This window comes from Condylostylus longicornis, unplaced genomic scaffold (assembly GCF_029603195.1).
Source record: "Condylostylus longicornis isolate FDR11 unplaced genomic scaffold, ASM2960319v2 ptg000017l, whole genome shotgun sequence".
NCBI lineage: Eukaryota > Metazoa > Arthropoda > Insecta > Diptera > Dolichopodidae > Condylostylus > Condylostylus longicornis.
In genome coordinates, this window is record NW_026577986.1 from 2,300,537 (window position 1) to 2,316,370 (window position 15,834).

The 15,834-nt window shown below is 25.4% G+C and overlaps 2 protein-coding genes across 2 annotated transcripts; one reads left to right on the plus strand and one right to left on the minus strand.

The window, feature by feature from the left end:
* The first annotated feature begins 680 nt into the window (after positions 1-680).
* LOC129606144 (brefeldin A-inhibited guanine nucleotide-exchange protein 1) lies at positions 681-8,354 on the plus strand. The gene is made up of 6 exons (XM_055516265.1): positions 681-1,884; positions 2,002-3,198; positions 3,256-4,002; positions 4,065-5,194; positions 5,254-6,477; positions 6,569-8,354. The coding sequence occupies exons 1-6, from the start codon at positions 1,047-1,049 to the stop codon at positions 6,704-6,706; spliced, it is 5,274 nt and encodes a 1,757-aa protein (XP_055372240.1). The 5' UTR covers positions 681-1,046; the 3' UTR covers positions 6,707-8,354.
* Positions 8,355-8,706: 352 nt separating this feature from the next.
* LOC129606056 (cysteine sulfinic acid decarboxylase) lies at positions 8,707-15,323 on the minus strand. The gene is made up of 3 exons (XM_055516118.1): positions 13,755-15,323; positions 12,509-12,876; positions 8,707-9,696 (listed from the first exon to the last, which is right to left on the minus strand). Exons 1-3 carry the CDS (start codon positions 14,685-14,687, stop codon positions 9,096-9,098), a joined length of 1,902 nt encoding a protein of 633 aa, XP_055372093.1. The 5' UTR covers positions 14,688-15,323; the 3' UTR covers positions 8,707-9,095.
* Between the last annotated feature and the right edge of the window lie 511 nt (positions 15,324-15,834).

Genomic DNA, 15,834 nt, shown 5'->3' on the forward strand with positions numbered 1-15,834 from the left:
TATTTTCACATTTTTTATTCAGAAAAAATTTGTATTGGACCGGTCTTAAACCAAAAAGCACAACTCACGAAAAAGAAAACTTCTAATGACTTGGAATAGCTTGAAATATTTTTATATTATGATTTTTTTTAATACTAAGGACCGACCAACTTTATATTTATTTTTCATATAATAACAAAAATTTATACTTGATTAAAAATGTATATGTACACTACTCAAATAGATTTTTCTGTAGAAACTGGGAGTTAGGAGTTTAACAGTAAGGGGTTGTATACTTAAGAGGAAGACAAATATGATTCTGATATGTAGATGACCGTAAAATTTAATACTATGTGACTTAAAAACACCCATACATAATTCAATCTCACAATCCATTTAGCTTTTCAAGTTCACTCAAAATTTAATTGCATGGTGATTGCAAATGTTTGTGTGGTTATTTGTATTAAATCATTTACCGTTATACAGTATTTGGTTTCTCTTTTTCTCTAGTTTCGTAGCTATGCTCAACAGTACAACAATATCGTGTTTTTGTCCATTATTTTGATAGATGTTTTCTGAAATCGAGTTTTGTTTTTGATTAAATAATATATTGGAGTAAAGCTTTAATATTTATTAATTTTATGTCCCATCTTTCAATCTACCTATCAAGTGACGTGGGGAGCAAGAAATTTGACATGACATCTTTTGCTTTGGCAATTAATGGAACGAAAATATTAGTAAAAAGTGATAAAAATTATATAAATTTTTTAATTTTACAATTTTTCCTTAAAAATTTTCACTCTTTATATTTTGAAAGTTTTAAACAATTGATTAAATATAGTGATTTTTTGGAATTATGTATGAAAAAGCCTTCTTAACTAAATTGTAATGACGAACTTTAATCGCAATAATTTTGGTACAGAAACATAAATAGTCGATAAGAGTAATAAATTAAATTAAAATTTTGGTATTATAAAAATTAAAATCTTTTCATAAATATTCTCTCGTCCTCACTTTTTATTTTATATAAAAAAAGTAAATTCGAATGTATTCAATCTGATGCAATAATGCTAAAAAATTCCTTAAAAACGAAAGAAATGTTTATAATACGTGCTTTAGAAAAAATTTTAGCTGACAAGGACATAAAACGTTCACATCATTCCCAATTAAAAAAGGCTTGTGATGCAGCATTAGAAGAAATAAAAAATGAGATTAAAGATGCTGCTACAAAAACTATTCAATCACCAATTTCACCTAATGGACAAATACCAGAAATTACACAGATATCAGCAGCTCTACCTCTTCCAAAAAATGATTCTGGAAATATAATTAATGCTGAAAAATATTTTTTGCCATTTGAGTTAGCATGTCAAAGTAAAACACCTAGAATAATTGTCACGGCCTTAGATTGTTTACAAAAACTAATTGCTTACGGTCATTTAACTGGAAACATACAAGATTCTTCGAATCCTGGAAAATTTCTAATTGATCGGATTGTAAATACAATATGTAACTGTTTTACGGGCCCGCAAACCGATGAAGGTGTTCAGTTACAAATAATTAAGGCTCTTTTAACAGTTGTAACATCACAACATGTGGAAGTTCACGAAGGCACAGTTCTTCAAGCTGTTCGTACCTGCTACGACATTTACTTGTCAAGTAAAAATTTGGTGAATCAAACAACAGCTCGAGCGACTTTAACACAAATGTTAAATGTGATTTTTACAAGAATGGAAAATCAAGCATTTGAAGTTAGCATTCATGTTCCTCAGCTAGCGAACGATGCGAATGGCAATAACACAATCAATGGAAGTGCAGATTCTTCTACTATTTCTTTATCTAATGAAGACAAGGAAGAATCTGTTGACGAAATTGCTCGAATTATATTGGAAGAAATTATTAACGGTAATACTTAGAGCCAATTTTAGAACCATGTTAAGTTGTTTAAAATTATTTTCAATTAAAACTATTTAAAATTGGCTAGGTTAAAGATTTGTTTTAATGTATTTGTTTTAATTTTAGCTGCGGTTTCGGCAATCGAATCAACCGAAGTATCAATTCATAATAATAATTCTACGATGAACAATATGACAAATAACAATGTTGTTAACAGCAATAATATAAATTCTAAAGAAGTTTCAAATAGTATTAATAATGATAAAAGTGAAAGCTCGAGTATTAATCGGGTACCTTCTCAAGAAAGTGTGGAAGTTCATAATGAAAATGATGCTATTGTTACTGCAAAATTTACACATGTACTTCAAAAGGATGCATTTTTAGTATTTCGAGCGCTCTGTAAGTTATCAATGAAGCCTTTACCAGATGGTCAACCCGATCCCAGGTCTCACGAGCTTCGATCGAAAGTTTTATCCCTACATTTACTTCTTTCTATTCTCCAAAACGCGGGGCCAGTTTTTAGATCAAATGAAATGTTTATCATGGCAATTAAGCAATATTTATGTGTTGCGTTATCAAAGAATGGAGTTAGCTCTGTGCCAGAAGTATTTGAACTTTCTTTGTCTATATTTGTGGCATTACTATCTAATTTCAAAATACATTTAAAACGACAAATTGAAGTGTTTTTCAAGGAGATTTTCCTTAATATTCTTGAAGCAACATCCAGCTCATTTGAACACAAATGGATGGTTATTCAAGCTTTGACACGAATATGTGCGGATGCACAATCCGTAGTTGATATTTATGTTAATTATGACTGTGATTTTTCGGCAGCAAATTTATTTGAAAGATTAGTAAACGACTTATCAAAAATAGCACAAGGACGGCAAGCTTTGGAATTAGGTGCGACACCAGCTCAAGAAAAATCAATGCGAATTCGAGGTTTAGAATGTTTAGTATCGATTTTAAAGTGCATGGTTGAATGGAGCAAAGATTTATATGTCAACCCTAATTTACAAACAAGTTTAGGTGAGCCACCAGCAACCGTTATTGAAAATTCAGTTGTAAAAAGTAGTCACTCGAATAATAATTTGAATGAAGCTAATAATGGAAACGACTACAGCATAAATTTAAAATCTGCCCATGGCGGTTCAAATCAATCCTTAAATTCTGTTGAAAGCTCACAAAACCGGGAAGTTCTTGATTTACCTGAGGCTTTAGAAGAGCGTAAAATGCGAAAGGAGGTTATGGAGACGGGTATAGAAATGTTTAACAGAAAACCCAAAAAGGGGGTCGCCTTTTTGCAGGAAAAAGAATTACTAGGTAATTGTAATACTACATAATTATGAGTGATATTTTTATTATTTTTTATCATTTTAGGTAAAAACGTTGAAGATGTCGCAGATTGGCTTCACAAAGAAGATCGATTGGATAAAACAATCATTGGTGACTATTTAGGGGAGAACGATGATCATTCAAAAGAAGTTATGTGCGCTTACATTGACGCGATGAATTTTTCCAATATGGAAATAGTGGGTGCATTACGATTTTTCCTTGAAGGGTTTAGACTCCCCGGTGAAGCACAAAAAATCGATCGATTGATGGAAAAATTTGCTAGCAGATATTGTGAATGCAATCCTAACAATAAATTATTTCAGAGTGCTGACACCGTTTACGTTTTAGCATTTTCAATAATTATGCTAACAACTGATTTGCACTCACCCCAAGTGAAAAATAAAATGACTAAGGAGCAATATATTAAACTGAATCGTGGCATAAGTGATAGTAAGGACCTCCCGGAAGAATACCTTTCTAATATTTACGATGAGATCGCAGGTCATGAAATTAAAATGAAAACCCCAGTTGCTTCAAAACCTGTAGGAAAACAAATAATTGTCAATGAAAAAAAAAGAAAATTTCTTTGGAATATGGAAATGGAGACAATTTCAGCAACGGCTAAAAATTTAATGGAGTCTGTTTCTCATGTAAAAGCTCCTTTTACGTCAGCCAAACACTTAGAACATGTGCGTCCGATGTTTAAAATGGCTTGGACTCCTTTTTTGGCAGCTTTTTCTGTGGGGTTGCAGGATTGTGATGATCCGGAAATAGCTAGTTTATGTTTAGATGGTAAAGTGACAAAATTGATTTCGAATTATTTTAAGTAAATTTGTATTTTGATTTGCTCGTAGGAATCCGATGCGCAGTTCGTATTGCATGCATATTTCATATGACTTTGGAACGAGATGCATATGTACAGGCCTTAGCACGCTTTACTTTGTTAACTGCTAACTCTCCAATGACCGAAATGAAAGCAAAGAACATTGACACAATAAAAACATTAATAATGGTTGCACATACAGATGGAAATTATTTAGGTACAAGTTGGCTGGATATTCTTAAGTGTATTAGCCAATTAGAATTGGCCCAATTGATAGGAACTGGAGTACGCCCTCAATATTTATCAGGAAATCCAACTTCAACTCTGAAGGATACGTTGGATCCCAGTGTAAAAGAACATATAGGGGAGACAAGCAGTCAAAGTGTAGTCGTTGCGGTGGATAGAATATTTACTGGTTCTATTCGATTAGATGGTGTAGCAATTGTTGATTTTGTTAAGGCTTTATGCCAAGTATCTTTAGATGAATTGAATAATTCACAACCACGTATGTTTTCCTTACAAAAAATTGTTGAAATTTCTTATTATAATATGGGTCGTATACGTTTACAATGGTCTCGAATATGGCAAGTTCTGGGCGATCATTTTAACAAGGTTGGGTGTAATCATAACGAGGAAATAGCATTTTTTGCTTTAGATTCCCTTCGCCAATTATCAATGAAATTTATTGAAAAAGGCGAGTTCACAAATTTCAGATTCCAAAAAGATTTTTTGCGGCCTTTTGAACACATTGTAAAAAATAATAATTCATCGGCTATTCGTGACATGGTTGTTAGATGTGTTGCTCAAATGGTTAATTCTCAGGCACATAATATCAAGTCTGGTTGGAAAAATATATTTTCGGTATTTCATTTAGCAGCAGGCGATAATGATGAACAAATAGTTGAACTGGCTTTCCAAACAACAGGAAAAATAATAATTGATTTGTACCAACGTCAATTTGCAATTATGATAGACTCATTTCAAGATGCAGTAAAATGTTTATCAGAATTTGCTTGCAATGCTAAATTTCCTGATACAAGTATGGAGGCTATAAGATTGGTAAGAACATGCGCTTTATGCGTGCATGAGTCCCCAAATCTTTTTGCAGAGCACGCAGGAATGGAAAATGATGTAGCAGTTTCAGAAGAAGATCGAGTTTGGGTAACTTAGAAGAAAATATTCTTGAAAATATGATATTTATTTTATACTAAAAATTTTAGGTGCGGGGGTGGTTTCCAATGTTATTCTCCCTTTCTTGCGTAGTTAATCGATGTAAACTGGATGTAAGAACCAGGGGTTTGACAGTTCTTTTCGAAATAATTAAAACGCATGGTGATGCATTTAGACCGCATTGGTGGCGTGATCTATTCAAAATTCTATTTCGTATATTTGATAATATGAAATTACCAGAACAACATACAGAGAAAGCTGAATGGATGACTACAACTTGCAATCATGCTTTATATGCCATAGTTGATGTTTTTTCTCAGTATTTTGATGTACTTGGACCTTTATTATTAGAAGATCTTTATGCTCAATTACATTGGTGTGTTCAACAAAATAACGAGCAACTTGCACGATCTGGCACAAATTGTTTAGAAAACTTGGTAATTTCCAACGGATTCAAATTTAACGATGATACTTGGAATAAGACATGTAAATGTATGTTAGATATTTTTGACTCCACATTACAACACGAATTGTTAACATGGAAACCTGATCCAAATGCAGCAAGTGCAAGACATCAAAGCCAGCAACATCACATAACAGAAAATGGGGAAATTCGTCATGGAATCTTAAAGCGATCAAATTCACAGCATTCTGTTTATAGTATAAATTCTGAAGATGGAAAAACTGAATTAACTACTCATGCTACAAATAGTATTTTTGCAAATTTATTGATAAAATGTGTTGTGCAATTAGAATTAATACAAACAATTGATAATATTGTTTTTTTTCCTGCAACTTCTAGAAAAGAAGATGCTGAAACATTAGCTTTAGCTGCAGCTGATTTAACCGGAAATAGTTTAAATAATGTCACCGAATGCCAACGTGAAGAACAAGGAATGTATAGTTATATAAAAACATATAATTTAGTTCAGTTAACAGAATGTTTATTACAATCGCATCGTTTTGCCAAAAAATTTAATTCAAATAACGAACAAAGAAATATTTTATGGAGGGCCGGATTTAAGGGAGCTGTTAAACCGAATTTATTGAAGCAAGAAACAACCTCCTTAGCGTGCGTTCTAAGAATTTTATTTAAAATGTACAGCGATGAGAATAGAAGAGATGACTGGAAAGAAATAGAATCAAAATTAATATCTGTATGTCGCGAAGCTCTAGAATATTTTTTAAGTTTACATAGTGAAGCACATCGCGACGCATGGACGTCCTTATTATTGTTAGTTTTAACGCGATTATTAAAAATGCCAGATGTTAGAGTAAGTTTAATTTGCAAATTATTTTAATATAGATTTTATATACATTATAATAAATATATAATTAAAAAAAAAATTATTTTTATGATTTTAGTTTGCATCACATGTATCAAGTTATTACACTTTACTATGTGAGATAATGTGCTTTGACTTAAAACCAGAACTAAGAAGTGTACTTAGACGTGTGTTTTTAAGAATTGGCCCTGTATTTAATATAACGAGTGCCACGTAGTTGCTGTAATTTAATTATCTACTTATATAATACTATTACTAATATAATATATAACATATAAATATATATATATATATATTGAAATATATACACGCAATTTAAATGTTTTCGATATATTTATATTATAATCTAAATTTTAAAAATTTCATTATTTAATAACTAATTAATCTAATATATAAAATACGAATAAAAATTAATAAAGAGTATGTTAACTCTGTCTGCAAATCAACTGTCCAAATAAGTAGTTTTTTCTATTACATACTAATATAATATTATATAAAATATAAAGGTATGCTATTTGTTATTTGATCAAAATATTTTAATTCATGTATTTATTAAATTTTTATTTTTATTCTTATTTGAGACAAAAACAAAATTATAAAAAAAAAATAATAAAAAACAAAATGAAAATGTTATAGTTTTATTATTATATGTTTGAAAAACAAAAAATTTCTTATAATGTAAAATTAGATTTTTATTAAAAATGTTTAATGTAAACGGTTAGGTGATTTAACGTTAATATTAATAATAAATAAAATTAAAATTATAAAACATAAGGAATAAAATAACAAAAAGAAATCAATTTGAATCACATCTAAAATAATTTATATAGTTAAAAAGACATTAAGAAAGAAGGAAATAAATTATAGCTATGTAAAATTAAAAAAAAAACAATAGAAAATAAATACATACATATTTACAAATTGTTGTAAATTATAAAACGAGTATCTGTAATAAAACTGCCAAAAGATTTTTATTTTATTAGCTTAATTTTAACAAAATCGTAAGTATACATTATTTTAGAATATATAAACAGCCTCGCAATCCTTAATTGACTTAGAATGCTATTCCAAAATACATACTTATGTTCCAAAAATTTGAAATGGATTGAATAAATAAAAAAAATTGTTTAGTCAAAACAATTATGGCTAACAATTTTTAAGTTATTCTAAATATGATGTTTGTTTTAAAGCAGAATGTAAGAAAAAATGTTTTTTTTTTTTTTTTAGATTTGGTTTGTTAATTATATCGCTCATTTGCTGCAACATTTAACATAATTTAAAAATACAATTTCTGAAATATTTGTATAGAAATAAGCGCTCAGAACGTTCCTTACTTATGCAAAAACACCATTTCTCTAGCATAAAAATTGCCGCCTACAACAGAATATGAAATAATGCTAATAGAACGAAAAAAATATATTAACACACAATAAATTTAAAATTCGTTTTTCTCAAATGTGCGAATTTTGAGTTATGTTAGTGTTGCGGCAAACATGCAATATAGCTTTGAATAAAACTGAATGAATATTGAGTAAATTTTAACTTGAGAGATCCACTTTACAAGTTTTTTTAATATTACTTCTGCTACATTGATAGATTGAGTTTGACAAAATGAATTTTTGAACTGTGAGTTACGTATATTAATTTGAGTTTTAGAAAGAGGTAATTTTTCACAAGAGTCAAATCTGTACCTTCAAAAGTCATTTACATAATTGGTAATGGTAAAAATATTGCATTGAAACGTACATACTAATGGGCCAAATTTTAAAAATACGTTTATATATTTAAATATGTAATTTGAATGTTTGATATGAGAATTCATCTAGATTAAACATATTAATTAACAATCAAAGAGTAGATTGTTTTTTCCAATACATATAGAAAATCTCATGTTTTTAATATGAGAACAGTTAATTATTTGATGCATAATTGCTAATCCTATTAAGTTTAAGAATTTTCGCTAAATTCAAAATTTCGCATTCTTTTAGTATTTTAGCTTTTAACAAAAAAATTGTAGAAATTTGTAAATTTTAAATATGATGTATTCTGTTCAAGGACCCAAAATGATTATAGAAACGCTATTGAAGGAGTAGGTATTTTTTCTTCTATTACTAAAAATTATATTAAATGAATAACGAATTAAATTTATATATGTATATGTATAAGATAAATTTATTCCACATTTTATTGTTTTTATCAATTTTTCGATTTTATGGAAAATTCAATAAAGTGGTCGGAATTAATTTTAGTTATTTAATAGTGTCTAAAATTTTAAATAAATATTTTCTTTAATACAATTTGGTCAATTTTTTCTTTTCATATAGTATCTTGCATTAAAATCGTATTCACGTTTATTTTTTTTTTAATATTAAATTCTAATATTATTTAATATATATATTTATTTATTTGTGATTAAAATTAATTAAATTAAAATGAATAATTTCTATATTTACAAAAATAAATATGAGCATGTAATTAAAAAAAAAAAATACAACAATTATGAATTAAATAAAATTAAAATAATATAATACGGGATTGTCTTATAAATCTTACGTTTTTTTTTTTTTTTGTTTTTGTTTCATGAAAAAAAAATATATTTATGTAATTTACAAATCTTTTCCTAATCTATCAATTTCATTAATGAAATGTAACATATCGGATTCATTTAAAACTGAATTTTGTAATACAAGTCTAAAGAAATTTGGTATTCCTTTAATTGATTGATATGTTACCATCATTGTCCCTTCTTTCATCATTGATTCTTTTATTTTTGGTGCAATTTTATGTAAATTTTCATTATATAATTGATCATTTTCTTTTCCTCTTAAACTTGGTGGTATATACCAAAATGATATATTTAAACATTCTGGTTCTTCTAAAACCAATTTAAATTGATTTGTTCGTGATTTTAATTCTTTTGTAAAGAATTCAGCCATTCTAAATAAATGTTCAACATGTTTAATAAGACCATCAGTACCTTTAGCACGCCACATAAACCAAAATTTTAATACATCAGCACGTCTACCACATTGTATATGCTTATCACCAGTATCATATTTAACATCATAAAATTTATCTTTTTGAAATAGGTAAGCAGCATTTGTTGAATGACATTCTGATAAAATATTTTTATGCCTTGTAAGGAATGTTGAACATTGTTGTGCTGATGATAACATTTTATGTGGATTCCATGTAACTGAATCAGCTCTAAGTAAAACGAAAAAGAAAAAAAATTTTTAATATCATTTATGATTAATATAGATAATTAAAATATTATAAATATAAAAATTTTGAACTATTGAATAATCTGTATTAATTGAAATCAGTATAAGTATAAATAACTATTTTGATGATTATTTTAAATTACAAAATTCAATAAATTTTTCAAATTTGGTCAAATATATAAAAAATATTTTTGAAAATTTCAATTATAATAATTATCCTTCCTGCTATAATATTATACATATTTGTATATGCACAACGAATTTTCTTATAAAACCTACTACTAAATTATTAAATTAAATTATAAAGTGAAAATATTGGTTGCTTAAGTGAAATTAAAACATTGGTTGGTTGAATACAGATCAGTCCCATATTAATTAACTCCAATTTTGGGTTAATACGATGTTATAGAGCGTTCGATTGGAAGTTGTCTTACTAAGCTAGTCAGTTTTTCACCTAGACGAATTGTCCTAAATTCCCAATATCCAATATTCGATATTCTGTTCAGCTTCGTAATGTTTGCTCAACCTGACGTGACTGACCCCGCTTAAAGTTGGGTGCCCTCTGTCTAATAGTGCAAAAGAATTTCTTTCCTGTTCATCCCCCGATGGCGTACAGCGACACGTTGTACTGAAGGACATTCAAGAATACTAGAATAGATACACACTAGATACACACTATCCGAAAAGCCAGCACTCTGTGTAGAGCGGCTACAGAATAATTAATTCTCTATTGTTAGGGAACTTTGATCATGTAGAATTTTAAAGTTTAGTTTACATTTAAATTTTCAATTTAATTGATAAAATATCTAATATCTTTCAAGACTCTTATGCATATGCTAACTTATTCAATTTTTTCACTACCCTAAGCTATAAAAATAAATATGTAAATGAAATAAAATGAAGATTTAAAAGAGAAATAGGTATATATATATGTAATAACTAATAAATAATTTTTTCGTAAAACTTAATTTAAAATTCCAAATATTTTGCAACATTCTTACAAGTTTTATATTTTTACTAATATTGTACAGGTTTTTTCTCTTACATAAATTATTTTTAACGCTATTATACAATTTTCTGTGTGTTCACGGAATAAAAATTTATGCATTGCCTGAAGCCGTTATTATATTTTAATTTATTACATTCATGTATGTATATATATACATGTACTTATGTATATATATGCATGTATGTATAAATTTTAAAGAAATTCTCAATTGACAATTAAATCATTTGTCAAATGATATTTTCATTTGGTGTCAAAAAAAATTTTTATGTTTTTTTTTTTGCATTTAAATTATTTGAATAAAATAATTGGTAAAAAAATTTAATAGTCAGCTGATGGAATTATTCTTATATTAATCCATAATTTAAAAAAAATATATTTGGAATTTATACATACATATGTATATGTTAATGTACATGCATATATGTATACATATGAGTACCTATATGAATATTATTTGGTATTGGAATTTAGTAAATAAGGAAAAAAATTAGTTTTAATTATGGTAAGTACCATTTTTTTTTCTTAAAGTGTTAAAATCAAAATAATAAAACTAAAAAGTGAATTATAACTTTTAATTTAATTTTTAATTTTTTGATTGGTTTCCTTTGTTTTTTCATCACAACTTAACTCCATTAACATAGCAGTATAATATTAAAACTGCTATATTCAATTATGGTTCGGATCAATAAAATAATATTATATGTGTTTTATTGTATGTTGTTAAATCAATATGCAATAGTATGGTAAAAATCTACTGACAGCCTTGAGTATATTCATGTATGTATACATATGTTATTGCAACATATAAATTATTGTTAATAATTTTATTATTAATTTTTGTATTTTTTTTTTCGTTCAATTATACAATGTAATAATAATATTGTGTAATAAATTTTGTTCTTAATTAATTTAGTATATTGTTATAAAATTAAAATTTTTACTTATAATTATATAATTATGATCACTGAGATATATGATAATAAAATGTGGTGAAATAAATTAATAATTTATTATTTTAATAAGTTTAAATAATAAGAAATTGAAAAAGAGTGTTGACATATGAGGTCAATATATTGATCAATTGAAATATCTACAGTCAATATTTCATCAAATATAGTCAATCATATTTGAATGTGTTCGATCAATAATTTTTAATTAATATTAATTTAAAATTTGTAATTAGTTTTTATTAATTAATAATTTATGTGTTATATACGAATAATATTGTTTAATACTATAATTATTTTAATAATAACAGTATATAAGAAAAAAAATGCTACTAATAATTATAATTATAATTAAAATGAATTCAATCTGTAAACTTACTGGCAATTATTTGAATCTTAGCAATATTATCCATAAATAATTGCATAAATTTTATGATTTCTAATTGAATTTTTGATTTAAATTAAATTATAAAGCATAAATTGAGATTAGATTTTTCAGTGGTGTTATAGCAATTGTTACATTTCTTTTTAGAAAATCAAGTTTATACGAGTATATCAATTTTAATAATATTTCTCTATAAAAGAAATCTATTAACAGTCTAACTAACAAATTTCGTACAAAAATATTTCATGTTTCAAATATTCATTTTTTTTCTAACCAATTGAATTTTCATGCTCAACAAACCATTTTGTGTTTGACAAAAAATTTAAAAAATTCTTTGTCAAACAAAAACAGATTCCAAAATTAAATGTGTTTCAAAATTATCAATTACTTACATATATGTATGTATGTATTTAATTAATATATAACATTTTTTATATAAAAATTGTATACTTACTTTTCAACACCTTTTAATAAATGACGATATTTTTGTGATAATAATGCACCACCACCCCATGCTGCATCAACATGAAACCACATATTATTTTTAATACAAATTTCAGATATCTCTTCAATTGGATCATATGCTCCAAAAACTGTTGTACCAGCTGTTGCAACAACTAATAATGGTATACCGCCTTCATTTTTTGTTCTTTCAATTTCTTCATTCAAATGATCTATACGCATTTTACCTCTTTGATCAGTTTTTATTTTATAAACATTATCAATACCAATTCCCATAAATGATGATAATTTTGCAATTGAATAATGTGAATCTTCTGATGTATAAACAACTAATCTTGGTAAACCAGAAAGTCCTTTTGTCTACAAAAACAAAAAATAGCATAAACATTTTTACATTTGTTTATTATTATATTATTGTAGTAATTGTTATACATAATAATGCAATTATGTATATAAGAGAATATTTTATAATATTACATTCCACTTTGTATGACGCGATGATATAAAATAAAATTAAATTTCTTTAAATATTTAAATTTACATATAAAATATTATACATAGATTTTATTCTATATTGTTATACTTAAAATAAGTGTGCATTGTTGAAACGCTTAAGTTGCTAAATAGAATTTATGCCAAAAAAATTACGTTATAAGTATATATTTAATTTATTTTCATGTACTCGTATAAGGTACATTGCATTGTAAAATTCAAGATCAAGTTCAAAATTTGGTAATACATATGTATATAGGTGTATAATTGGCGTATTAAATTAGAATTGGAATATTATGACTACATATAGAAAATAAATATAACTTTTAATTATATATGTATGTGAGTATTTTATAAAAATTTCAAGTGACATAAAGAAAACCGTTCATTCATTAAATTAAAATGAACCGAAATGTAAAGAAGAATATTCTATTTTAATATTTTTTAAATACATGTATAAATAAAATTTTAGATTAACTATGTTTAATGAGATTATGTAAATAAATCATTTTAACTATAAGTATATAGTATATAAATTACAATTTTTAAGGTCATTTCAATATGATAAAAAATATATATGTAATTAAAATTGCATTTATTGTAATATTCAATTTTGGATTAAATATTATGTAAAATTTGTATATTTAATCGAAAAATATATAGATTTTAATTATTAACTTTAATAAATAATTGACAAAATATTGAATTATTAATTTGAATCTTATTTTTTTTTATTTCGTACTTACTTTAATTTCTGGCATATATTTATATCTTGCACAACTAATAGCATAACCATTTGCAATTGAACCACCAGGACAAAATATACCATCACCATTATTATCATCATCATTATTATATTTTGGAAAACCAACAATATTTCTCATTTCTTTTAATACCATTTCTTCCATTAATATAAATACTGGTGATACTTCATATGTATAAACACTTGGATTTAATGCATCTGTTAACCATTGTCCAATTAATGCATATGGATCAAGTGATGAATATAATTGATTTATAAAATATGGATGACCAGCTTTAACTGAATATTTAATTGTTTTACGTATTAATTCAATGAGATTTTCATCAGAGTCAAATTTATCATTTAATTTCATATCAAAAATTTTATTTAATTCATTTGGATCATGCCATTCTAATACTTTTGAATTACGTTGTGTTGAATCAAATACAGCATTATTAATTATTTCATCAATTGAATCACGTATAAATTTTTCATGTTTTAAACGATTTGGATGACTACACCATCTTGGAATATTATTATCATCATTATTATTATTTGTATTAAAATTTTTATTGTTATTATTATTATTATTAAAACCATTCATTTTTGTATTATTATTATTATAAATTTTATTATTAATATCTTTTGTTTCACTCAAATTATGAGTACCGTTATTTTTATTTTTATATTTTATTTTATCGTTTAATATTGATGAGAAATTTTTATTATTATTATTAAAATTATATACTGTTGTTTTATTTAAATTTTCATCATCAGATGTTATAGGTGAATCGATACCACTTGATGAATTTTCCGATAAATCATATGAATTCGATGAAACAGCTAAAGACGACGATGATGTTAGTAGCTTCGTTGTCGATAAGTTATTTTGTTGAAGAATTTCATTTTCTAAATTCAATACGCCGTTGGCAGGCATTTTGTTTTATTTGATTTTTTATTTTTTCTTTTCCTTTTTGATGTTATATATATATATATTTTCTTATTATATAGTTTTTATTTTTAATTAATTAATTATTTTTAATTTCTTTTGTAATTTATATATTATAAAATGTATTATAGATTTTAATTTCTGAGTGTGTGAATGTTTAATATATTAAAAAAATTAAGATTATTTTTTAAGGTAAATTACTCGACTTCGAATAATTTATAATATTTAATTTTTTTTTTGTTTTTTAATAAAATTATTTTTAAAATTTTAATATTTAAGTTTATATTTCGATTTTAATTTAATTCGTTAACTTTTCTGTATTTTTAGAAATATCAAAAGTTACTTGAATAAAATTTTAATTTTATTTTAATTTTTGTGCACTAATTACTTTTATATTATATATTAAATTAAATTTTATTATTATTAAATAACAAAAACACAACAATAAAATAAATATATAAAATTATGTGATTTGTTTTTTATATTTTCAATAAATTACTTTTAAAAAATTTAACAATTTATTTTAAAATATTTAATTTTTTAAAAAAGAAGAAAAAAATTTTTTTTCTTCTCTGTTTCTTTTTTTTTACTGTCCAGTTAGCAATTAACACTCAAACTGATCGGTTTTGAGTCATTTTACTGGCTTTTATATATTAATCCAAACTCGAGATTTTTTTTCTATGTTTTTGTTTTTCGTTAATATTTGTGTAGCATCGTTGTGTAGTAGTGAAGTAGTATTGCATACAATATAATATTATAGAGAATGCTTTTTTTCTGTTCTATATTACAATTTATTTTATTCTATGACTTATAAAGTATATGAAATTTTTGATTTAATTTTTTAATATAACAATAATAAATAGCAATAATAATATTTTATAATAATTGGGTAATTACAATAAAAATTCTAAATAGATACTAAAAAAATTGATTAGAACAAGACATGAAATTAAATTGATTTATACAATATGTATATACATATATCGTGTAACAGAACAGTAGCCGGTAGCTGTTTAACATTAACAGATTTTATTTAAATTTTATACATTATTTTAAGATCTCTTAACATTTTTATTGTTTATTATTGTGAATAGTTTTACATCCAACAATAATAATACTTAAAAATAGAATAATA